The 24608-nt window shown below is 55.5% G+C and overlaps 3 protein-coding genes across 3 annotated transcripts in view; 2 read left to right on the top strand and 1 right to left on the bottom strand.

The window, feature by feature from the left end:
- The first annotated feature begins 1889 nt into the window (after nucleotides 1–1889).
- VWA5B2 (von Willebrand factor A domain containing 5B2) lies at nucleotides 1890–12141 on the top strand. The gene is made up of 19 exons (XM_036768709.1): nucleotides 1890–2028; nucleotides 2163–2336; nucleotides 3137–3359; nucleotides 3636–3793; nucleotides 5983–6114; nucleotides 6295–6419; nucleotides 7300–7455; nucleotides 7632–7742; nucleotides 8099–8307; nucleotides 8391–8502; nucleotides 8696–8881; nucleotides 9390–9953; nucleotides 10041–10230; nucleotides 10445–10792; nucleotides 10870–11007; nucleotides 11093–11161; nucleotides 11240–11297; nucleotides 11384–11495; nucleotides 11586–12141. Exons 1-19 carry the CDS (start codon nucleotides 1890–1892, stop codon nucleotides 12126–12128), a joined length of 3747 nt encoding a protein of 1248 aa, XP_036624604.1. The 3' UTR covers nucleotides 12129–12141.
- Nucleotides 12142–12435: 294 nt separating this feature from the next.
- ALG3 (ALG3 alpha-1,3- mannosyltransferase) lies at nucleotides 12436–16127 on the bottom strand. The gene is made up of 9 exons (XM_036765840.1): nucleotides 15917–16127; nucleotides 15125–15224; nucleotides 14872–15019; nucleotides 14197–14357; nucleotides 13649–13769; nucleotides 13231–13436; nucleotides 13040–13116; nucleotides 12795–12939; nucleotides 12436–12710 (listed from the first exon to the last, which is right to left on the bottom strand). The coding sequence occupies exons 1-9, from the start codon at nucleotides 16125–16127 to the stop codon at nucleotides 12539–12541; spliced, it is 1341 nt and encodes a 446-aa protein (XP_036621735.1). The 3' UTR covers nucleotides 12436–12538.
- A 2452-nt stretch (nucleotides 16128–18579) lies between these two features.
- LOC118856641 (endothelin-converting enzyme 2) overlaps nucleotides 18580–24608 on the top strand; it is a 49927-nt gene continuing 43898 nt past the window's right edge. The window contains exons 1-2 of the mRNA XM_036767050.1: nucleotides 18580–18754; nucleotides 23913–24196. Coding sequence (XP_036622945.1) covers nucleotides 24005–24196 — 192 coding nt within the window. The 5' untranslated portion in view covers nucleotides 18580–18754; nucleotides 23913–24004. The remainder of the gene's footprint in view (nucleotides 18755–23912; nucleotides 24197–24608) is intronic.

The following is a 24608-nucleotide window of genomic DNA, read 5'->3' on the forward strand; positions in this document are numbered from 1 at the left end:
ACCTAGCTTTGCCACAAGGCACTGGGCATTCTTGGGTGAAGCCCTTACCCTAAATGCGCTCTGGGCCCCAGCTTCCTCACTGGTAAGAAGAGGGCCTTGGCCACCAGGAGCCCTGCCCTAGGGTCTTCTGCCATGGAAGGCTTGGCCGGAGGCGGGCGGGGGTCAGGGGAACGCGAAGCCAACTGAGAGGCTGGGTAGGCCAGCTCCGTGAGAGTGGGGGAGCTAGCGTTGCATGCCGGGGAAGGCAAGGCTCAGGCGAAGAGGAGAAGGGTGCCTCCAGGGATGAGATCGTGAGTGATCGCTGCAAAGACGGGAACGGAGGGGTGCGTCCCAGTCTCACCTCAAGGTTGAGGGGTGGGTGGGGATCCAGGTTTCTAGGGTACAGGATCCTTGGGACCTCAAAAGCAGATGGAGGGAGGGTGAGACGGGAGGCGAACTGGGCCCAGGGAGCCCTCGGGCTAGCCAACCTCCCAGCTGCGCTGCGGCAGGAGAAGCTGGGAGGGGAAGGGGGAGGGTCCGGGAGATGGAGGGGGAGGGGAAGAGGAGGGTCTGGGAAGGGTAGCGAGCCACGCCTGCCTCTTGTCTGGGGTCTCCCCGGAGAATGGGGGCGGAGGCGTGGCCAAGCATTATCCAAGAAGAGGGAGGAGGGAGGGCGAGCGTGAGCTCTGCAGGGACAGAGAAAGACAGAGACAGAGAGGGAGAGGGAGAGGGGCGAGGGAGTCCGAGCCGGCCCCGCGGGAGAGCAGCTGCAGCCCTGGAGAGTGAGCGGGCGGGTGGGCACAGCACCAGGTGATGGGGATGCGGCTGGGGATGGAGGTGGGCTGGAGATGGGACGGAGTTGGGACGCAGTTGGGAGGGCTCGGGAGGTGCTGGGGAGATGGGGATGGGCAGCAGGGGCGAGACTGGAGAGGCAGGGCAGGTCCAGCGCGGCACTGGGAGCGTCCGGCCCCAGGACTCCCCCACCGCACCCCACACGCGGAGGCTTCTCAGCTCTTGGGTGTCCCGGGCTGCTGAGGGAGGGCGAGCGTCCACACCACGTCCTGTCCTTGGGTCCCCCCATCAGCTCTGCTCTGCTGTGCGGCAGAGGCATGACCAGGGCTATCGTTCTCCTGGAATCCTAGCCCCCATTCGCACCCCACCCCGGCTTTCCAACTCTGGCAACCCCCGAGACAACAATGAATGAACCAGCCCCTCCCTTCTTTCTTCTCCGCTTCTCCTTCCCTTCCGGGGCTGATATCCTCCGCTGTAGAGACCAGAAGAGCCCCAGAGGGACAATCCAGCTGACTGGTAGCCTCTGTTTCGGAACGCCAGTCCTTCCTTCCCTCCCTCCAGCCCTAGGCTGATCTGGGCCAATAGTCTACAGCCCCTTTAAACGGGCCCCTACTTCCCCTTCCGACAGCTGGCTGCCGCTTGGGAGCCCTGAGGGACCTGGGCAGGTACGGGGCAGGGCGGGGTTGGAGACCTGAGGATATTGTAGGGGACCCCCTCCTCTCAGCGCCCATCTGGCCTTCCCTCCCCCTCTTTCCTCCCCTGTTCTCTCTAGCTAATCATTAACCCTGTGGTCCCTGGTTACCAGGAGATGGCTCCTGGCCTCTCACAGTTCCCAAGGTAATGGTGGGGAGAACAGGTAAGCAGATGTTTCTCACCTGCCGGCTGTTGCCTAGGTCCCTCCAACCCATGGAGATCAAGGAAACACCCGAGTTCCACACAGTCTAGCAACTTCTCCTAGGGTCTGGCTCCCATCAAACTCCAGGGACAGCTTCCCCACGATAAACCCCATTGGAACTCTAGTCTCTCGCTGTCTCTAGAGTACATTCCTCATCACTGCTTCGCTTCACCCTCGCCCCCACAGCTGAGCCAGACCAGGCCGAGAGGCAGGGAGGGCTACCATGCCTGGCCTGTATTGCCCATCAACCTGGACTCCTCTGCCCCTCAAGGATTCCCGGGTCCGGGCCTGTGCCAATGGCCCTTGCTTGGGCCTCAGTGCCCACCTCACTTACCACAACCCAGCACCAGAGCCCGTAGAAGGTGAGACAAAGGTGTGGTGGCCAAAAACCTGAGGCAAGTGGGGATGGGAAGTACAGTAGACTTGGAAGAGTCTGGGGGAGCAGGGCAAATGGGCATGGGTCAGTCCTCCTTTTGCAATCTCCCAATCACTACAGGGGTGTTTGTATATCCACTGGCTGAGGCAGAGGCTGAAGTGGTGTCTGGCTTTGAGGCAGAAGCAGCAGGAAGGCGGGTCTCCTTCCAGGTGCAAAGCCGCCACAGAAGCCCCAGTGAGCCCTGCTGCCGGGAGCTGCGTCCAGAGGCCGGCCTGCCTCGCCGTTGTGCCCAGGGTGAGGGGGAGAAGAGAAAGGGTCAGAGACAGGTGCATGTACACAGAGTTGGACACACACAGGTCAGATATATGAACAGAGGGAAACACATATAGATGAGCACAGAGACACAACATGGCAGTTCAGAAGCCCAGAGAGCACTGAGACATAGATTTTCTTATTTTCCTCATCTGTAAGACAATGTGGCTAGATTAGACAGTCAGGAAGGTCCCTTCCAATTGTCGATCCTGTGCCCTGAGGCCTCCAGGGATAGGGCACCTAGCTGGGAGCCTCCCAACACATCTCTTGCCACCTCTTCCTCCCTGCCCCCTTCTACTGGGTCCCCTGGTCAGCCCTGTGGCCCTGCCCCTCCTTACCAGTCAGCTGGATTGTGGCACTGAATTTCTTTTCTAACTGAATAAGTTTGTGGGCCAGAGCAGGGACACTTGGATATAGTGGGTGGAAAGGGGCAGTTGGGGGATTTAGGGTCCAAGCCCAGCTCTGCCACTGTTCCTGTGAGGAGCCCAAGGGGAAACACAACTGAAGTGGCTCTGTGGGCCAGGCCAGAGGTTCTGGGGCAGCTGTGGCCCACTGGGTTGGCCGCCTTCTCTCTTACCCTCTACGATCAGTCATCAGCTTCCCAAAGCATTGCCTCCCAAGAGCCATCACTTCCTCAAGAGCCACCCACTACCAGCCCACAGTTCCAGGGCATCCCTTGTTATCCCTGAGCCTGACACTCCCCAGCCTCTACCCACTGCTGACTGAGCCAAGGTTCACCTTCACCCTCAGGACCACTTTTATCTCTGACCCCACCACCCCAGGTCATTTGGTTCTTCATCCAGCCCAGGCTCGCTCCACACTGGTGCTGCCCACAGGCCTCATCGCCCCTGAAGGGACCATTACCGTGTCACTGAGGAGCAGCCGAGAGCTTCACACGCGGCCAGATGGGGCAATACGTGTGGCCTTACCCTCCATACTCACCCCCCTGGCCCAGTCCAGCCCAGCCAGACCCTCTGGCCTCTGTGACGACAGGTTGGGCCTATGGTGATTCTCCCTCTCTCCTTGCCTGGGCTTCTCTGGGCCTCCCTGGGGTGAGGAAGTCAGGGTGGCCATTGTAACAATAAGGGCTATACAGCCAGAGGGAGCAGAGAAGCACAGGAGGGGGACGTGATGGGGATGCACTGCTGGGGAGGCTAGAGAGAAGCTGAGTGGAGGCCTGACTCCCATGGGCACTCCTGGCTCCTTGGGGTTGGGACAGGACGAGGGTGGGAGGGAGTCATGCAGGGTTAAGAGTGATTTGGCCCCCTTCATCCCTTCCAGTCCCACCAGCTGCTTTGGGGTGGGCACTCCTGAGGATGAGGGGCCTGCCCTGCAAGACTCACAAGCCCCCAGGGACATGTTCTGTGGCCCTGCCCGGTGCCCAGGTCCATACACTTTTTCCTTTGAGATGCTGGTGACTGGACCGTGCCTGTTGGCAGGTGAGTACTTCTCACTGGGTATAGCCAATTGGGAGCAGCAGGCTGCCCAGGCATCTGTTCTGCCCTGGGATGTCCTTGGGGTCAGGCAGCCTGCCAGCCAGCCAGCTCTGTACTGTGGAAAGGCACTAGTCTGCAGGAAGCAAGAAACAAGAAGCAAGAAGAAAAGCCTCTCCTTCCTTGAGAAGCCCCATGAAATGGGAGTGAGCATTTGTTAAACACCTACTGCATGCCAGGCGAGGTGCAAGGTATTAGGGATACAAAACCCAAAATGAAAGTCCCTGCCCTCAAGGACAGAAGAGTCAAGTAGGTATACAAATACATTTGATGTGCATGTGCGTATGTATACATAGACATAATATACACGTGGGTATAATTTGTAATATTGCTTAGTAGGTTTGATAAGCACCTACTATGAGCCAGGCATTGCACTAAGCACTATCAACCCCATTTTACAGCTGAGGAAACTGAGAAAGATGGAGGTTAAGTGACTTGCCCAGGGTCTTAAAGCTAGTGAGTATCTGAGGGTAGATTTGAACTCTGGTCTCCTTGAATTTGGTCTGCTTCACCACCTGGCTGCCCAAACTGGGAAGGATAAGGAAAGGAGTGAGATGAGGCATGTGAGCTGAGTCTTGAAGACAGCAAGACGTTCTGACAGATGGAGGTGAGGGGGAAAAAGAAACACCAGAATGGGGGACAGCGCAGTCATTGCGTGAGGAAGAGCCCAGTTTGTCTGGACCAGAGAGTGCAGGATGGAATGTGTGTGTGTGTGTGTGTGTATATATGTACACACACACACACCCCAAAAGCTGTGTTGAGGCTTTTTTTTAAATGCCAGAGGAGTCTATTTCTATCGGACCCTAAAGGTAATGGGGAGTTCAGTGAGTGGGGAACATCACGGTCAGAGATGCAGATGAGTAGATGGGTGTGGGGCAGACAGATGGACTAACATATGAATGGATGGACGTGCATGAAGTGATGAAAGCATGAATAGATGGACCAAGAAAGTGCAAATGGACAAATGGACAGAACTGAACTTTTTCAGCATTGCCAGATTTTTGGGAGCGGGCAGGGTGGCAGGAGACAGAGGCTGAGCTCAGAGGTGGGCGCTGCTCCCTCCCACTCTGCTCTTTCTGTCAGATTCTCTCCCCCACGCTCATAGCCACAACTATCTTGCAGTAAGATCCAGAAGCTTGCCAGGCCCATCTAGTTCTCCCATCTGTGTCTCCTACATGATGCTGGGCAAAGCACTTAACTAGTGAAGTGAGGACTTTGGTCTAGTATTTAGCTCTCTTGTCTGAACCTAAGAACTCATGATCTATTATCCTCTGCCAATTATCCAAACATTTGCTGAATGTCAGCTCCTTGGGAGCAGGGCCTGGCATCGTTTTTTATCTTAATAACCCCAACACAGAACAGAGGCTCAGATAGAGGAGGTGCATGAGAAGGTTGGGTTGAGTCAGGAGGATATGGGTTCAAATCCAGCTTTGGACACTTACTAGCCACCTCACCTTTGAGCCTCACTTTCCCCATCTGTCAAATGGGGCTAACGATAAAAATATTAGTATTGACTCTCCAGCGCTGAAGGAGACACTGTACACAAAGGGCTTTGCAAAGGTGTCGTCTGTAATGCTGCTGCTGCTTGGTTCTGGGGTGGGCACAGGGAGGGGCGGTCTGCTATTCTCCAACACCTCATCATAGCTTCGGGATGGCCCAGGGTTCTCAAAGGCTCTGACAGCTGAGCACAAAGGGGGGCAGGTCCCAGCAAGCGGAAGTCTCATCTCTTGCTGAACTGTGCACCCTTCCATCGGAGGCTCTGCCCCAGGATGGGTGGGACAGCTCATCACTCCAGCTCCTCAAAGAAGATGAACTATTTTTAGTCCCAGCACCAAAGGGCTTCAGTTTGCATCAGCAGAGGGAGGCACACAGGGCTGCAACAGTAAGATTATAGATTCTGGAAGTAAGTGTTAAAAGCAAAGGCACACATGGTACCTGCCCTCAGAGAGTTTACAGTTTGGCAGCCTGAGTGGGTGAGGTGAATATCCTTTATCCTGGGCCTTTAGGTTCTTTGCATCCCTCACTGACTCCCAGGGAGTTGTCTTTGTGTGCTGAGGCAGCAGAAAGGGGGATGCTGTGATTCCCCCTCTCCAGCCTCCACCCCCTGCCCTCTCCTTTCCCCTTCTGTTCCTCAGGCCTGGAGAGTCCCTCCCATGCCCTCCGAGCAGATGCCCCACCTCATGCCTGTTCTGCAGCCACTATCTGTATCACCCTGGCCGAAGGGCACCCCTGTGACCGGGCTCTGGAGATCCTGTTGCACCCCAGTGGTGAGGGCTGGGAGGGGACTGCAGTTGCTCACTGTTCAACTTGCTGGCCTATCTGCAGAGTCAGGCTGGGGGTGGGTCCCTGGGGTCTTCTTTCAGTATGAAGCAGGGCTGAAGGAGGTGGTTAGGAGGACACCAACAGCTCTCCTATTGTGGCACCATCCTAAATTCCATCCCCACTAGAGCCTCACCAACCGCACCTGATGCTGGAGGCGGGTGGTCTGAGTGCGGCAGAGTATGAGGCCCGAGTGAGGAGCCGAAGGGACTTCCAGCGTCTCCTCCGAAAAGACAGTGATGGGGATCGACAGGTAAGAGGGTCGGGGTGGGGTAGATCAGACACTTTGGGGGGAGGAGAGTAGGGAAGATCAGGCATCCTGGGGAGGAGGGGGAGGGCAGATCAGACACCCTGGCTCCTTTCATTCTTCAGAGACCGTAGTAAGCTATGACTCCAATCCCAACACGTGAAACAAAGCTGACTCAAAAAAAGTTCCTACTCCAAAAAAAAAATAGTCATAAAGGGAAGAAAGATAATATAGAACATGTCATTAGTGGCCGAATCCCTGGAGGAGTCAGGAAGTAGATCGCATTCTGTACAGAGTGCAGATCCAGGAAGCACATGAGAAACATCATCCCATTTCACAGACAAGGAAACAGCTCAGAGAGGAAGCAATGGCTTTAGCCCATGTCCTCCCCGGGTTTCTCCCGCCAATGACAGAATCAGAGATGGATTTCTTCTCACTCCAGGGATCGATCGCAGATTGAGGACTGGGAGGGATCTTAGGACTTGCCTCAGGTCACTCAGCTAATTAGTGTCTGAAGTGGGATTTGAACCCGCTCCTTCTGGCCCCAAATTCACTGCTGCATCCGCTGGTTTTCCGATACCAGAAATAGCTCTTTCCTTCCTTCTTACTCTTAGAAGGTCACAGTCATTCTAGAGCAGCTAAATGGGGGTGCCTCTCGACAGGCTGAATGATTAATGAAGAGAAAGCCCCAGGAAAAGGACAAGAATATGCAAAGCCTTCTGGGAACTACTTAAAGGTCCCTGGGCACCCGGTAGCTGCTCCTTGCCCCTTCAGAAGCTGCGTGGAGCTCCTTGGAGTCCCCATCCCTGAGGGGCCCCGGCCAGGCTCCCTAGGGTGTGACTCAGGCTCCCTAAGGTGTGACTCAGCGAGGCTGTCTGGTGTCTAGGTGTGGTTCCTGCAGCGTCGCTTCCACAAGGACATTCTCCTGAACCCCGTGTTGGTCCTGAGCTTTTGTCCAGATCTGAGCTCAGGCTCCCTGGATCCTGGCTCAGCCACGAGGGAGTTTCTCTTCCTAGTGGACAGCCGAGGGGTCACTTACAAGGCCAGTGGGGATGGGGCTGAGAGCTGAAGCTGGGGGTGGGGAGAGGGCACGCTGGGTCTTATCCATTCTTCCTGCCTTGGCCAAGGCAGATCAATGCCCCCGCTCCCCAGACCACCATCACCAGCATCACGGTGGGTGGCCTGCAGGGGCCCTCACTTCCCGCAATTGCTCCTCAGGAAGCACTTCTCCTTGCAGTGAAGTCTCTCCCGCCTCAGACACTCATCAACATTGCTACGTTCGGTTCCTCTGTGCACCCGTTCTTCCCTGGCAGCCAACCCTGTAACGATGTGAGTCCCACCTTTCTTCCTAGAACTGCATTCATTGCCTGAATCCCCCAAACAGGGAACCCCAAGGGACTTTTGGTCAGCTCTTCTCCCAGGGCTGAGTAATTCATGCCTCTGATGCCGTGAGACCTTGAGCAGCTCACACTCTCCCTTGTCCTCTGTTTTCTCACCCACAAAATGAAGTTGGATTACCTAAATGGCTTGTGAGGTCCTTTACAGCTCTCTAATACATGGACATGGACGGACGGACACAGACACAGACACAGACGTTTGCCCAAACCTGCCCAAACTCTGAGTGTGAACCCAGGGCTTCAGCTTCCAGAGACACTGCCCCAGCCCTCCTCCCTTCACTCCCCCAGCATACTGTACAGTTGGCCTGTGAGGGCATTGAAGCGCTGCAGACAGGATGGGAAAAGCCTGATGTGCTGGCTGGGCTTCGATGGGCCCTGGAGCAGCCAGGGCAACGAGGCCACCCCCGACAGCTGTTCCTGCTCACTGCTGCAATTCCTACTGCTTCTGCCACCCACCATACTCTTGAGTTCATGAGACACCATGGAGGCATGGCCAGGTAAGAATCTTGGGCTGAGGGCTGCTGAGCTGCCCATCAGACTGGGGTCACTTGGGTCCGCCTTTCTCCTGTCCAATCTGCAGGTGCTTCTCCTTCGCGCTGGACCCTGCCTGCTGCCAGCTGCTCCGGGGTCTGTCTGCCCTCAGCCGGGGTCGTGCTTACTTCCTGGATCCTGGGGAGAGGTTGCAGCCCATGGTGAGTTTGAGGGGAGGGAGCCTACTCCTTACTCGCACCCTACTTCCCCGCCTCAGCCATCACGTACCCTTTCTTCACCCTTACCCTGTGAACCTGGCACTTGGTAGCTGGCTCCCTGCAAGGGCCCTGGATAAGTGGAGGGCTATGACCCACCCCTGCTCAGTGATATAGCTTCCTCCCTGGATCCCTGCAGCTAGTGAGGGCACTTCGAACTGCACTGGAGCCGGCCCTGAGTGACATTTCTGTGGACTGGTTTATGCCTGACACTGTGGAGGCGATGCTGACGCCCCGAGAGATCCCCACGCTTTATCCAGGAGACCGACTGATTGGCTACTGCTCCCTCTTCCGTGTGGAAGGCTTCCGACCCCGACCATCTGCGGTAATCACAAGATCTGGGGGCAGAGAAAAGACGGGAGAGCCAGACCATACCCTACTAAGCAGGGGTTTGGTGCCAGGATCTTGTTGGAGTGCCCATCTCAGGCAACTAGCATTTATTAAGCACCTACTATATGCCAAACAAAAATGAAAGTCCTGCCCTGCAGGAGCTTACACTCCAAGGAGGAAACAAAGGATACGTAAGTACTGGGCTGGGCGGGGCTACGACCCACAGGCTAGCAGGCCTCCAGTATCCCTATCAGCCACTTCCTGTGCCCCTTTTCCTTATCAGTCCATTAGCATTCTCTGGTACTGTGCTAGGCTAGGCTACACAGAACCCAGACTCTGTTGGTGAAGGTGCTTACAATCTAGCTAAGTGAAAGGCATGTGTAAATCCAAATAGAAAAGGGTCCCTCAGCTCCTGGGCTGCTGGCCTTGACCTCCCTAACATGGCATTCAAGGCTCACTGCTTTGGAGGCTGGAAGAGGCCTTCACACTTGCTCCTTTCTCAGGGTCAAGAGCACGGATGGAGGAGCTCAGGTGGCTCTGTCTTCCCATCTCCAGAAGAGCCATCGGCCACTAGTCACGGCACTGAGGCAACAGGGGCCACAGACCCCCAAGAGACCGGCATGGCCTCTGCTGGGCACTCCAGCCACTATGGTCCTGGGGACTCGGAGAGGAGTGAGTGTGGGTGGGAAAGCCCACTGGGGATAGGGAAGGAGAAGCTCGGGGCCTACATTTCCATATTCCCAGCAGGTGCTGATGTCCCTACAGATCCAGTCACTGACCCTGGGCCAGACCCTCCATCAGATGCAGCAATCTGGCGGCGGATCTTTCATTCCTCCTACATCCGTGAGCAGTATGTCCTGACACTATGTTCTACCAGCCCAGAGCCAGGCCCTGGCTCCCCAGGCAGCAGTGAGTCCCCAGGATCCTGGGGCCCTGGCTCTCCTGAGAACAGTGTCCCCCCAGTTCTCCCTTCTCAGCAGGGCCACCGAAGCCTGGCTTGGGGAGACGCTGCTGCTGCTGCTGCCACCAGTCACTCCTGCCCACTGCCCCTGTCAGCCCCATTCACGGTGAGGCAAGAGCCAGGGCAGGGTAGGATGGAAGGCAGGGAAGAATCACCCTGGCTTGGTGCCAAGCAGTCACCTCATTTTTTGCAGGCTCCACCCCTAGCCCTAGAAAGGCCAGGCCAACTTTCCAAAACGGCTTTCACAGGGCGCAGCCTCTCAACCCCCCAGGGTGAAAAGGACTCTGTTCTCCACCCCAGAAGGAACAAGTCCCTGGGTGGACAGCTGGATAAACAAAGCCCAGAGCAAAGGCAGCAGCTTCACAGAAGTCTGGATGACTCAGGTAAGAAATGGGGTATGTGGGGATTCACCTGTACCCCTGAAAAGGGATCCAACAACAGGAAAACTGCCCAGACATATAGCTTGGGACCAAGCATAAAGACCCCACCATGCTATGGGGGACCTTGGGGACATCACTGCATTGTCTTCCCAAGCTGCACTGGCTTAGGGATTTTAAACGTCATAATCTCTCCCCTCCTTCCTTCATTCCCATGTAGGAAACCTGCTCTCCCCGACACCCCTGGATTGGGACATGCTGGTGGAGCCCCCCTTCATGTTTGCCCCCTCACCATCTGCAGAAGAGGCTGCCCCTTCCCCCACAGCCCCACCTCCTCCACCCCTGCCCCAACCCCCACGGTGTCATGTGGCAGTCCGAGCACTGCAGGATGGGAGGCCTGTGTGCTGGGAGGTGGGCGCTGGCTTAGAGCCGTTCCTAGGGAGCCCAGAAGATTCTCTGCCACCATCTCCTGAGAGGGGAGACGCATGGGACCAAACCCTGCACCGGCTGACGGCAGCCTCTGTGGTCCGAGACAATGAGCAGCTGGCCCTGCAGGGGGCAGAGCCAGGTGGGCACAGAAGGGCCACTCTGGATGGGGGAAGGAGGCTTCCACCCCTTCTGACCTCCTGGTTGTGTGCCCCATAGGTCCCATCCGCCGCTTCCGGCTCAGAGCCCTCCAGACGAGCAAAGCTACTGCTGCCACCTCCCTGTTCACCTACCCAGTGGCTGTGGATGCCATCACCCGGGAGGCCCTCCCTGTGGCACTGCAAATTCACAGATCAGGTATCCCCTCCACAAGCTGTTTCACTCAGCCCAGACCACTCTGGCCCACACTACAGGGCTCTTCTGGCCTCTTGTCTCTCTACAGAGTCAGTGCTGCCAGCCCCAATACCTGCCACCTCTGCAGACTCTCCTGAAGCCCCTGGTCACCCTGAGGGTAATGCTCTGGGTTAAGTGAGACAGCCAGACTGGGGGGCCTGGGGGGATGGGTGGTTTATCTGTCGGTCCATTACAGGGCTTGCGGACAACTCCTCGGCTAGCTCCCGGGACTCCGAGAACAGCACCAGTTCAAGGTATAAGCAAGGGGGAAGCCCAAGCTGGGGGCCCCCAGACCAGTGAAAGGGGTGTAGGTGGGGACCACTGCCTTTTCTTCCCCCAGGCTCAGCTGGAGGAGGTTTGGTTCTGGCCGAAGACTCCACAGCCCAGAGCCTAACCGGAGTCTGGCTGGGGATGGTGCCAAGAGAAGCAGTGACTCTGACTACCTCCCATTGGTGAGGGCACAGAGGGGGAAGGGAGGAACTTGGCAGGGTGGGGCAGAGCCTGGCCCACCCCCTCACCTGAGCCTGCCCTCCCCGCCACAGGTGAGGCTGCAGGAAGCTGCTGGCTCCTTCTGCTTAGACGGCCCCTTCTGCGTGGCAGTACAGATCCCCCATGAGAGGCTGTGCAGGGCCTCGCCCTTCCCGGCACACCGGGCCACCCTCAGCCCAGCCTCTGCCTCCTCACCGTGGGCTCTCCTGGGCCCAGGCTCTGGGGACAGGGTGACGGCTTCGGGCAGCCAGTCCCCCAGCACAGGCTCAGAGGGACCGGGCCAGGTGGACAGTGGGCATGGGTCTGACACGGAAGCCTCGGAGGGTGCCGAGGGCTCGGGGAGCCCTGACCTGCGGGGCCGGAGCTGGGCCACAGCTGTCGCGTTGGCCTGGCTGGAACACCGCTGCACTGGCACCTTTGGGGAGTGGGAGCTGGTGGCGGCCAAGGCCGACAGCTGGCTGAGGGCCCAGTGCCTGCCTGACCAGCTAGAGTTGGCTGCCCTCAAGGCTGCTGCCCGAGGTCTCTTCCTGCTCCTCCGCCACTGGGACCAGAACCTCCAACTGCGCATGCTGTGCTACAGCCCTGCCAACGTCTGAGGGCCAAGACTGGGCCGGGGCCCTTCTGAGGGTCAGCCTTCCCCTGCCCAGCCCTGGCCTTTTGCCTCTCCCACTTCCTCCACTCCAGAAAGTGCCTGCTCTCCTCCCCTCGTCCACTTCTTTTTTCTAAGACAGAAGCTGCCCCTTGGGGCCTGGGGGGCTGTTCACAGAGGCCTCTATCCTCTCTGGCAGCTGCAATAAAGTGCCTCTGAGGACCACATGCACACACGTTTCCTTAATGGCTGGCCTGCTGCCCCTTGGAGGGTCTAGGCAAGGCTGACAGAGCAGAAAGCAGACAGCACGGGGCTGGGGCTTGGCCAGCTTTATTGGAGAGGTGGTTTTAAAGGGACCCCCAGGGTCTGAGGCGGGGCCATGAGATGGAGGCCAGAGGAACCTTGGGTGGCAGGAGCTCATGGGGCCTTCTTGCTGGGCTGAAGTGTCTGAGAGGCCTCGGGGAGGGCCCTGGAGCCAAGCCACAGTTGCAGCAAGATGACGGCATGGCAGAGGTGGAGGGCCATGGAACTACAGGGCGTGGAGGGGTAGGTGTTCCAGGAGAGCTCGATGAGGCCGAGCACCAGTAACCTGGGGAGGAGGACAAGGGGAGGGAGGCAGGCAGGCATCCCTCAGCCACCCCTGCCAGCCCTCCCATGCTGGGTGGGGGCCTACCTGAACAGGTGTGTCAGCCAGCGTGAGGGCATCGCCCACAGGAGGTAGGGCAGTGTGTGGAAGTACCAGACGTAGAACTGGTAGTGGAGCGAGCGGCTGAAGCAGACACCAATGAAGTTGGACGTGAAGAGCACAGAGACAATCTGTGTGGGCAGTCAAGGCCAAGGGCGAGAGGGATGCCACACCTGCCCCACCCCCACCCCCAACCCTCACCTCTGTCTGACTGCCCATGGGGCAAAGGATATGATTAGCAGTGAGGGGCCGGGCAGGGGGATTCCTCTTCGAGGGCTCTTTCAGGAGGGACAGGAGGCTTTCTCCTGACCTGGGGAGGGAAGACTAACTTGACCAACGCCTCTTCCTCCTTTACCCCCAACGATGACCCCACCCCCAAAGGGAAGCCCAGGGGCTCCAGCCCTGGCCTTCCTCAAAAGCGCACCTGGGCCACCTGCAGAAGGCAAAGAGTGCCAGCAGACTCAGGTGAGCGGCCAACAGTGCCAGATGGAAGGCCCGATTCAGGAAGAGAGCCTCAGGCAGGAATCTCCAGTTCACTGTCCAGCGGAAGAGGAACTGCCGGCCCAGGTCAAAAGAACGGGACAGATAGCCAGCCGGGTTCTCCAGGAGGAATGGCAAGCCCAGAATGACCTGGGGATAGACAGAATGCCAATGTGGCCATCCAAGGGGCAGTTGGGGTTCTCCTGAAGGTGGCTTCAGGCTTACCCACTGTTAGGTGTGGAGTGGGAAAGGAGCTGGTCTAGAGGAGGCCAGAAAGGAATTCCTTTCAGAAGAACAAGGAGGCAGAAGACAGGGAACACAGGGAAGTGCTACAGTCACTGAGAGGAGAACAGGTGCTGTACCTGCAGGAGGGCACAGATGCCCAACTTGGGAAGGGCCCCACGGAGGCCAAATTGAGAAAGAAGAAGAAAGAGTAGCCCCGGCGCGAAGAGCAGCACGTTCATCTTCACCGACACGGCCAGACTGGGGCCCATTTGCAAGGAGAAAAGACTGGGAGTCAGTGTTGGGGCCCTTGGGGCCTCCTGGGCCCTCCTTCCACCTCCCGCATGGACAGCTGGCTAAGGGTGCCCTTTCCCTACAAACTCCCATGGATGTGTGTCATAGAGCCCACCCTGCACATACACACTGGGCTCTGTTCAAGGACTGGAAGGAAGCTTAATCCCCTAACCGACCTGAGGCCCATGGGAGAGGATGGGAAAGAGATGACAGGAAGGGTGGGAGGAAGGAGAGGAAGGTGCCCAGCGTTCTTAACACTGCCTCAGGGACATGCTCCCCAGGCTCCAAGCCCCCCCAAGCAGCTGGTCTCTCTCCCCCTCTCCTGCAGGAGGAGGGGGAGGCTGGGAAGAGGACTGGGAAGGTGGGCAGGACTCGGCTAGGGATAGGTTTGGACCTGAAACAGCCACAGCCCCAGCCCCAGCGCTGGGACAGCAGGAGGTTAATACTGAGGAAGAGCAGCGCCATGGCCACAGGGTCATTGAAAAGCCGCAGTACGAAGATGGAGTGGACCCGGTATGAGGCACAGCACATGAAGAAGAAAACAAAAGGGGGGACCTGGAGGGGGGACAGGAAGAGCGTCAGGACTGTCATGCATCCAGATCAGAGACCCCTTCCCAGTGCACATGAGCGGGACAACCTCAGGGCAGCCACCTGCCCCTGCTGGGCTTCTGTTCTCCCCTCTACAATAAGAGCCCAGTGACGTGGCAGTGTGTGTGGGAGAGTGCATATGTGTGACTATGTGAGGCGTGTGTGTATGTGTGTGAAACAGGTGTGTGTGTGCGCATGTGTATGAGTTTGAGTATTCGTGAATGTGTGTGCATGTGTACATATAAGTGTGTCTTGAGTGTGTGCATGTGGAAGTGCATACTCGTATGTGAATGTATATCAAAGTGCGTATGTATGTGTGTGTGTGTGTGTGTGGGCGGGCACTTTGTTAAATGCTTCACAAATCCTGGGTATTAAGGGTTAGGAGCTGAGAGGAACACTGCACCAGCTTGGCAGCAAAGGAGCTTCCTAAGCCTCTCCAAGAATCCTCAGCCCGTCTCAGATTGGGGGGCAGGGGCCTCACCCTCCTTGTCTGGCTGTAGATTCGGAAGACCAGCAGCAGCGTGGCAAGGTAGAGGCCCAAGAAGATGTGCTGGGCCAGGCGGATGTCGGTGCCTCGGCTCGTGGCGTAGTACAGCCCCATGAAGATGTAGACAAAGCCTGCAGGGTAGCTGGCGGGAGGGGGCAGACACAGGCCCAGTGAGTCCCAGCTGTTGCCCACCTGGACCGCACCCTCACCTGGCTGGCCCCCCACCTCTCACCCCCCCCAGACTCACACGAGGGGCCCAGTGTCGCCTCTGAGCTTCGTGTAGTCATAGGTGCCGTTGATGACCCCCTCCACCTCCGCCATGTAGGCTTTCCAGTCGATCTCTGTGTCTGAGAGAACAGGGAGACCGGAAGCTCATCAAATCAGATTTGGAGAGGAGAGGGGCTTCCATTTTACAGGCTAAGAAACTGAGGTCCAGAGAGGGGCAGGGGAAGAAGGCAAACGTATTTCAGACACGACTGCGCAGCGTGAAACTGCCTTCTTTTGGAAAGCCCTCCCGGAGCAGACCAGGGGCGTCCATCCAGAGCCCTGCCACCATCTCCATCCTGGGGTCCGCGGCCCCCTCTTTTCCTCCCGAGGACTCGAGAATTCCCCCCACCCCAGCGGGAGGGCCTGGCCTCTCATACTTAGCTCCTCTTCGCCCTCAGGCAGGCCTCAGTTTCCTCAACTGTCCTTCAATGAGATTCATTTCTCCGGCTCTTTAGGGTTGACAAAACATCTTCCCCATATGGGGGTCGTGAGAGTATGATCGACCCCATTTCTCAAATGTGGGAAACTGAGGCTCAGAGAGGTTGGGGGCTTGTCTGGGGTGACACGAACGGGTAAGGTTAGGTGCAGGATTTCAACCTAGATCTCCTCGGGACCCCTGCAGCTCTCCACCAGCCCTTGGCTCCGCCCCTCCTCCCCCATCACTTTCAGGCCCCGCCCCTTGAGCGCCTGCCCTCCCCAATCCTAGGCTTCTGCCCAGCTTCAGGCCCCGCCCCTCCGCCCCAGGCCCCGCCCCTCCCCGCCCGTCACTCACAGGCCACCCTGCGTATGACCCAGTGGTTGATGCCCACCTCCGCCAGGCAGAGGCAGGCGGCCACGAGCGGCGTGTAGCGCGGCTCCAGCAGCAGCAGCCGCCGCTCCTGCCACGCCCGCTTCAGCGGCGCCGGCCCCAGGCCCAGCCCCCAGCGCGCGCCGGAGCCGGCCCCGGTCCCGGCCGGGCTCCGCTTCCGCAGCCCCGCCGCCATCTTCCCGGCGCGCCGCCTAACGCGGTCCTCCCCTGCCGCCGGAAACCAGAGCCCGCCGCTTCGAGGTTCCGGTGCATCCTTTGAGTGCGCCTGCGCCGCGGGCCGGCTGAGCCCCGCCTACTGAGCCTTATAAGGCCCAGCCCTGAGTCCGGCCGGGCTCAGTTCCCTCCCCAAGCTCGGTCGTGGGAAGTGGAGTAGGTCTGGGTTCAAGGTTTGCCTTCCCTGGGCTAGCTCTGTGACCTTAGGCGACCCCTCAGTCTCTCTGAGCCCTGAGTTCCTCATTTGTTTTAAAAATAACCAGTCCTTGGACAAAATGACGTGCAGTCCCCTCAGTTATGTATACAGTACCCGGGTCCCAAGCACTCTGACCCGTCCCAGCTGTCAGAAGGGCATCTTTTATGACCTACCTGGTGGCACCTGGCCATGGCGTTTCTCCTAGGAGAAAGAACCACTGGAGGACAGAAGCTTTCGTTTTTTTGATGGGACACCTGAGATTAGTGTCCATCTTTGGGCATCTTGGGTTTGCCTTGAGTTCCTGGAGGACCAAGAAGGTTTCTGCTTTTATTTGTATCCATGGTTGGTTGTTGTCCTTTGTTCTGGAAGAGGACCAAAATGACATGACTACATTAGAGTCAAGTTACAATGCCTCCAAATGTGGCTGATCAGACCAATATGAACTCAGAATGCAACTTGCACATCCTGCGTTTCCTTTGAACTGTTTCAATTCTGCTTTGCTCTGATGTGGGCATGCCATGCTGAGCGGTCCTATGCCAATGTCTCCCATGTCACACTATCAATTCCAAAGTTCTCCAGAGAGACCTTGAGAGTGTCCTTATATTAATTCTTCTGACCTCCATGTGAGTGCTTACCCTGTGTGAGTCCTGCCACTGGACTGGAAGAGAGAATGAGGCCACCCTTTTGTGCAACTCTGCCTCAATTATATCTAATTAACCCATGAGTCAAAAGACATCACCCATTTTACCATTTTTACCTACCTCAAAGTCCTGTGATGACAGGTAAGTGACTAAGCAGCAGGTTCGGATACACTGGAAGCTGAAATCACAACCCTGCACACAGGAGCCCCAGGCCATAGGGTCATCTCACTGGAAGCAGCAGTGGAATTCTGCAGCCCCCTGAGTGTCTGAGCAACTTTTTCAAGGATCGAACTGCTTCTTATCCCTAGTGTTTAGTGAAGGGCCTGGCATGAGATAGATAGATGGATGGATGTGATGCGGTGGTGCAACCTGGACCCCTAAAAGGACCATGTCTTTGAAAGCAGCCCAGTCCCTGAACTTTCCCACACATTTCAGCAGCCCAGATCACTGGCATCTCACCTAAAGCATATGGCCTACCCCAGCCCACCTTGATTACTTAATTAGCTTGACACTCCTTAATCCCATCCAGATCTTCCTAGTCTTTCTGTATAAAAGTGTCAATCTTACCCCATTAAATGACTCAGATTCTTAAAATTTGGCCTGCTTGTAGTGGCATCACAAATAGTGCAGATTCCTTGGGAGTCTGGTCCTCTTCTATTAGTGTTACAATAAAGTCCCTACTTGGACTGAAAGTAGGCTTGAGTGGTTGAATTCATTCCAGGCAGACCCCTGCCCTGTACCCTTGCATTTAGGGGTTCGTAGCACCCCTAGATCGAAACACGTGGACCGACAGATAGACTAAATAGGTGGATAAATAATGATATACCTAAATCGATAGCTACATATGTAAATTGGTGGAGAGATACATGGAAGGAGTATGTATTAAGCCCTTACTACATGTCAGGCAAAAGTGCTTAATGGATGCTTTGCTGAATGAATGAATTTCAATTTACATATGAGAAAGCTGAGAGACAGAGAAAGGAACTTTGCCAGGGTCATACAGCTATTAAATAGCAGGGGCAATTCTAGATCTTGTTTGTACGTAGTCCTTTGCATATTTCTCCTTCGTTTAGAATGCGAGGGCAAGAGCTGTTTTTGCTCATTTTTATAATAGAAAAATTCTAAAGCCCAAACCAGCGCTGGCTCACTGACTCTGGAGACCGCAGTGCGGCTCCAGCGCCAACACCTGCATTTCCCTGCTCTTAAGTACGTGTCACTTTCTAGGGAAGGGCGGTGCTCGGCTGGAAGCGGCAGCTAGGGGCAAAGGAAGCGGTTTCCAAGCCGGCAGCTTGTGATCGTAGCACCTATCACAGCACGGAAGTTCCACGTGTTTCTGATGAATAAGCGGGAGGGGGGGGGGAGGAGGGGGGGTCGGCGGAAGCTGGAGGCGGTGACTCTAGGCCCCAAGTCCCAATAGAAAGCCAGTAGGTTAGGCTCCGCCCCAATCAGAAGTACCGCCTCGGGAACGCTGTCTCTGACTCCAATTGACTAAGGCTCGGACTAGGCCCCGCCTCCTCTCCTCTCCAATTGGCTACTGCCCACTTCAGGCCTGCTGACCGCACCCCAGTCGGAGCATGGCTTCTTCGCCGCCGCTCCCCAAGAAGAACTCCGAGTACCGACAGGCCCAGTACTGGGACGAGCGCTACCGGCACGCGCTGGACACTGCCCCCTATGAGTGGTTCGGCGACTTCGAGGCCTTCCGGGACCTCTTGGAGCCCGAGCTGCAGCCGGAGGATCGGATCCTAGTGTTGGGTATGCCCCCGCACGGCTTTCCGGCGGGCGGGCGGGGGCGGGGAGAGCGGGCGGTGATTATGTAAACTAGGGGGAGTGGCTAAGTGGCGGGGCGAGGTTATTTGAATGATCGCGTTGAAGGGGTGGAGCCAAGCAGAGTTGGGGCGGGCTGAGCGAGTGGGGCGGGGCTAAGGGAAATATGATTGGCTAGTGCATCAGTCCGGGCATGGCTAAGTTAAATCGGGGTGATGCGTGGGGGTAAGGGGCTAAGGGAGGGCTAGATGGGGGCTGGTTTGGAGGCCAAGTTGAAGAGGTGGGAGGGGATAAGGAGACAGGGACTAAGGGAGGGGTGAGGGGAAAAGGGAGTTGTGGGAGGCCAAAGGGGAGAGGGGGCTAAGGGGTCAGAGAGTAAGGGAGGTTTGAGGGGGTCAGCTAGGTAGTAAGCAGATAGAGCGCTGGGCCTGGAGTCAGGAAGGCTCATCTTCCTGAGTTTTAATCTGGCCTCAGACACTAGCTGTATAACCCTGGGCAAGTCACTTCACCCTGTTTGCCTCAGTTTCCTCATCTGTAAAATGATCTGGAGAAGGAAATGGCAAACCCCTGCAGCATCTTTGCCAAGAAAACCCCAAATGGTGTCACAAAGAGTCAGACCGAAAATGACTGAACAAAGAGGGGGAGGGGTCAGGTAGTAAGGGAAGTTCGAGGGGGTCAAGCAGGAAGAGGCATTGTAGGAAGTCAGTGAGAAAGGAGGTTGGGGGGCCAGGGAAGGAGGAGGCTAAGGGGTGTCAGGGAAGTAGGAAAGACTAAGGAGTGGTCTGGGAGGGAGGGGAGGGGAGGACAGGAAGGAGATGGGCTGACAAGACTGAGGGGGGACAGAGAAATGGAGTCGGGGGAGTCAGGGAGGGGTGGAAGGGTTGTGGTTCTATCGAAGGGGCTTGTGTGGGGGGTGGGAAAGGAGGCTGAGAGTTTTGGGTTGAATCTCCCCACGTACTGGCAGTAAAAAAAAAAACAACAAAAAAACTTGTAATCTACCTCAGGTCAGGCCCTAGGGAGCTCCATTGGCAGAAGCAGACACCCATCGGACCCTAGCTCAAGTATGGGAGGTCATCCCCACTGACCCAGTCTCTTTAAGGGAAATGAGAGCCCCTCTACCCGGCCCCAGCTGCAGAACTAACTCCGTTCAGGTGTGGGCCTCCCAGTTTAGGGATGAGGGGAACCAGCATGGTAGGAGCCAAAGTCTAGATCAGGACCAACGAAGATCAGTTGAAAGCAGTGGTGATGGTTAATCTGGAGAAGGCCTAGAGACTTGAAAGGGAAGTCAGAGGTCATCTGGTCCAAATTGTACCTAAATAGATATCCCCACTACAAGAGTCTTGAAAAGAGGTCATCCAACTTTGACTTGAATACCCTCAGTGACAGGGAAATCACTACCTAAGAAGGCAGCCTATTTTACTTATGGAGGCAGTTTGGTGGAGTGAGTGGAGAGTATCTTGGTCTTGCAGTAGAGAAATGCTATATCATGGACTGGGTATGAATCTTACCTCAGATACTTACTGGCTGAGTGACCTTGGGCAAGTCACTTAACCCTGTTTGCATCAGTTTCCTCATTAGTGAAAGAGAGCTGGAGAAGGAAAAGGCAAACCACTGCAGTATCTTGGCTAAGAAAACTCCAAATGGGGTCTTGAAGGTGATGGACACGAGTGAAAATGACTGAATAACAATGAAAGGGGAATAGTAATAGATTGACTTGGGGCCTTGTGTATAGGAGAGGCATCGTGGTACCATGGAAGGCGGCTTCAGCTTAGACCCCTGATGATCTGTGGCCATTTAACCCCTCAGGGCCTCTGTTTTTGCTTCTGTAAGGTGCAGGGCGGTGGTGCTGCGGACAGCCCCTGAGGGCCTTTCCAGTTCTGAATTTGTGAGCCAACAGCTGTTCCAGGCCTCTTGTTTCCCCATCTGTTCTCACACACCCACTATACTTTGTCACTTCTAGAAATTTCTCGACTTCTCTCTGGGCTTTGAGTGGCTCAGCTCTCTGGTGTTTGTGACCCACCGGTGTTTTCTTTCTTCCTGCCTTCTTGAGCATAGCTTAGTGGATGGAATGTATTACAAGCTGAAAGCTAGGCTTGGGGGGAGCAGCATGGGAACTTCCCACCCCCATTCAGGTGAGGCTCATTTTTCCTGAAAAGATGCCTATAACACCTCCCTGATACACCAAGTTAGTAACAGCATCAAGGGAGGAAGAGAGAGAGGGAGGGGGGAAGGAAGGAAGAAGGGAAGCAGGGAGAGAGGGAGGGAAATTGGGCTAGTCTGGCATGAGCAGCACATCCCTTTCCTAATATCCCCAGATCATTCACATGCAGACTCTTGAGCCTTTGAAAATTGGAACATGTTTGCTCTTCTCCAGTCTGGTGGCTGCTCTCCTGTGACATTTCAAGGACCTGTGGCTCAGTTCACATCTATCAGGCCATTAAGCACCCTCCTGTGTATTGTGTCTGCCTCTGCCTGGTCACTGGAACACATTACACTTCCTGGTCAGAGCTTCACCTGGCTTACATTTGGATTCTTTATTAGCCATTATTTTTGGTTTGGACCTTTTGTTTCCTTCCTTATAACAGGTACCAGTGCATCTACCAGTGCAGATCCAAAGTTGTTCGGCTAGACAGATTCGCAAGCTCACCAGCAGGAGTAGGAAGGGATTTGCCCAGAGGCAATTGACCCTAAGAGAGGCAACTAGGTCTATAGAGTAGCTGGACCTGGGAGTCAGAAAGACCTGAGGATCCTACCTCAGATGCTTACTGTGTCACCCTAGGCAAGTCACTTAATGCTCTGTGCCTCAGTTTCCTCATTTGTAAAATTGGGATAATAATAGCAATTACTTTATGAGATCGTTGTGAGGATCAAGTGAGGGAACCTACATAAAGTGCTTTGCAAATCCTAAAGGTCCCACAAATCTTAGCTGTTATTATTAGCATGTGTCAAAGATGGGGCATGAACTCAGCTCTTCCTGACTCTGAGGTCACCTCTTAACTAATTATTTTTTCATTCATTTTAGTCAGAAGTTCATTATCCTTGGCAGACAAATCAGGCAAAAAGTGAAGGTCTGGTAGTTCTGCCTTCTAATCCTCATGTTTCATCAGCCCCTCATCCCTCTTTATTTAGAGGACTTGGCTCTTCTTTGATCTTTCTCTTGTCTTCAAGGTAGCTTTAGAAAGGCTTTTTGAAGCGTCCGTGTATTTCCAGTCTTGGCTCTAGAGCTTTCGGAAGTATTTATTCCTAGAGGACTGTACTCTGGGCTCTTCGGGTGTCCATCCTGCACTGCCTGTCCTTACTTCCATTCTAGTCTGTATTTCTGTCTGTGGATGCCTAGCCTCCTCCTGAGTAGCCCCAACCAGCTGTTCTTGTGGCTTCCTGTCTTCCTCATCAGAGAGTTTCCATTTTAAACACTTACCTCCCTCATGGGCCAATGTCCCCTGTAGCACCAGAGGCCTTTAGATCCTGCACAGCTTTCTCTTCAGTCTTTTGGAACCTGCTCCTCCCAGATTGCTGGTGCATGTCAGGCTGGGCGCAGCTTTCTTTCTCTTCTCTATCATGGACTTGCTGGTTCTCCTTGTTGGTCAGAATCAGGTCCAGAATAGCTAGCCTCCTTCATTTCTTCCACCTTTTGAAATACATGGTTATCATCATTACTTCGAGTCAAGAATTTACCAGCCCTCCTGCTTTTGTCAGAAAGAGAGAGACAGAGAAAGAGAGAGAGAGAGCGCGAGCATGTCAACTGCAGCCTGGGTAGCTGAAGGCCTACCATCACCCCTGCCCCAGTAGCAGCAAGCCTCCAGACCAGTTTCATCATTTCCTTCTGTCCAGGAACGCTCTCATATACTGAAACATTATGGCACGTCTTCCTTCCTGGGCCCATCCTTACCAACATCATCATCATTGTCATCACCATATAGCACTTTAAGACACTTTACTGACATCATTCCATCCCCACAACAGCCTTGAGAGGTAGGTGCCATTATTACCTCCCTCCTACAGATGAGAAACTGAGACACCAAAAGGTAAGTGACTTGCCACGGTCACGCAGCCTGGAAGTGGCTGAATCAGGATTCGAACCTGAGTCTTTCTGATACTAAGTCTTAGTTGCCTCCCATAACTCTACCAAGTTCCCTGGCCCCTTGTGTTCCTGGATTTTTTCCCCTGAGTGTATGTTCTAGGGTAGGATGTTCTAGAGAGGCAGAGGCTTAGATTGGGCTCTGTTGAAGGAGACACTTCCAGATGGTCAGAGCTGCCCCCGGAGGTCCAGAATGTTGTGGGAATCCTGTTTTGGGGTGGAGTGGGTCTGAAAGCCTCTGAGATCCCTGTCAAGATTCCCTTATTACAGTGAAGGCCCTCCCTTCATCCTCCCCCCCCCCAATTTCTTACTACTCTTCCTTCCCTCATACTTTGTATTTACTTAGCTTTGTACGTGGTAGATTGGAAGCTCCTTAAGGGTAAGAACTGTATTATTATATCCCTGGTGCCTAGCTCAGCACCTTTTGGATAGTGAGCACTTAATAAAAGCTGGGACCCGGGCTGGCAGAAGGGAGTTGTCTGGCCCTCGGTGATTGGGCTGGGGGATTAGCCCCTGGGGACTGGAGGTGCTGGGAGGGGTTGGAAGGTGGAGCTCTGCAGAGCAGGCCCCTCTCACTCTAGTACTTGAAGATAGAGGGGTTATGCTTCCCCTAGGGCAGGGGTGGGGAAGCTGCAACCTCGAGGCCCCAGTCAGAGGGCTGAACTAGAGGGCCACATCTGGCCTTGAGGCCACCTCTGCCCTAGGCCTTCCTTTCTACAGGAAGGCTGAGGGAGTTCTTGGGCTGAGTACTCTCTTTCTTCCTGAGTCCCTCCAAGCTGTCCATCAGGGCTGGCTGGGGTAACCTCCAGAGGATTAGGGAGATACCCAGAGCTGATCCCTTGATCCTGTTACTGAGGCTAATGCTGATTAAAGGAAACCTAATCCCTAAGAGACAGGACTGCTGGAGACCTCCCATTCAGAAGAGGGAGTGAGCCAGGCCAAGAACCTGCCTTTGGGGGACCAGTCCCCCTCCCCCTAAGGGTCAGGCTTGGATCTGAGAGGGACCCAGGGTCTAAGCAGGACTTGGTAAGCGTTGCCTCTCCCCTCTTTTTGTCTCCTCCCCTGTAGGCTGTGGGAACAGTGCCCTGAGCTATGAGCTTTTGTGTGGGGGCTTCCCCAATGTGGTCAGTGTGGATTACTCTCCAGTGGTGATAACCGCTATGCGGGATCGCTATGCCCATGTGCCCATGTTGCGCTGGGAGACAATGGATGCCCGAGCTCTCAGTTTCCCCAATAGCACCTTTGACGTGGTGCTAGAGAAGGGTACCCTGGATGCTCTGCTGGCTGGGGAAGGAGACCCCTGGACGGTGTCCCCTGAGGGTATTCAGACTGTGGATGAAGTTCTCAGTGAGGTGAGATTAGGCAGAGGTAGTCAGTGCTGGTCTAACGGGCTAGCGCTTAGGAGGGATTGGGAGGGGAGCAGAATGGGAAGGGGAACAGACAAGGGCTGTGAAGGGGAGGAGAGTATTGGCTAAGGAACCGCAGTGCCTGGATTCAAGTTTCACCCTTCTGTTGAACAGTTGTGAAACCTTAGGCCAGTCCCTTCCCTTCTCCGGGCCTCAGTGTCCTCATCTGTAAAGTGGGGAAGTAGGATGTGATGACCTTGGAGGTTCCTCAGCACTCCAAGGCAGAAAAGAAGAGGATTAGAGAGAGGTTGGAGCCAAATGGACTGGTTCTATAGCAGTAGACCCATGGGGGCATCAGTTGTTCAGGCCCAGCCCTGTATCTGACAGGTAGGACAGGGTGGGACTGGTGAGTGCCTAA

Source organism: Trichosurus vulpecula, chromosome 7 (assembly GCF_011100635.1).
Source record: "Trichosurus vulpecula isolate mTriVul1 chromosome 7, mTriVul1.pri, whole genome shotgun sequence".
Taxonomy (NCBI): Eukaryota; Metazoa; Chordata; class Mammalia; order Diprotodontia; family Phalangeridae; genus Trichosurus; species Trichosurus vulpecula.

Bases quoted from the DNA above. Each gene is read 5' to 3' on its own strand.
- VWA5B2 (XM_036768709.1), top strand. From the start codon at position 1,890: ATGCCTGGCCTGTATTGCCCATCAACCTGGACTCCTCTGCCCCTCAAG. The intron at 2,337-3,136 runs GTGAGGGGGAGA...CCACCACCCCAG, and splicing joins GCCTCGCCGTTGTGCCCAGG to GTCATTTGGTTCTTCATCCA. The intron at 3,794-5,982 runs GTGAGTACTTCT...TCTGTTCCTCAG, and splicing joins TGGACCGTGCCTGTTGGCAG to GCCTGGAGAGTCCCTCCCAT.
- ALG3 (XM_036765840.1), bottom strand. From the start codon at position 16,127: ATGGCGGCGGGGCTGCGGAAGCGGAGCCCGGCCGGGACCGGGGCCGGC. The intron at 15,225-15,916 runs GTGAGTGACGGG...CTGTTCTCTCAG, and splicing joins GGTCATACGCAGGGTGGCCT to ACACAGAGATCGACTGGAAA. The intron at 14,358-14,871 runs GTGAGGCCCCTG...TCCCCCCTCCAG, and splicing joins TCTACAGCCAGACAAGGAGG to GTCCCCCCTTTTGTTTTCTT.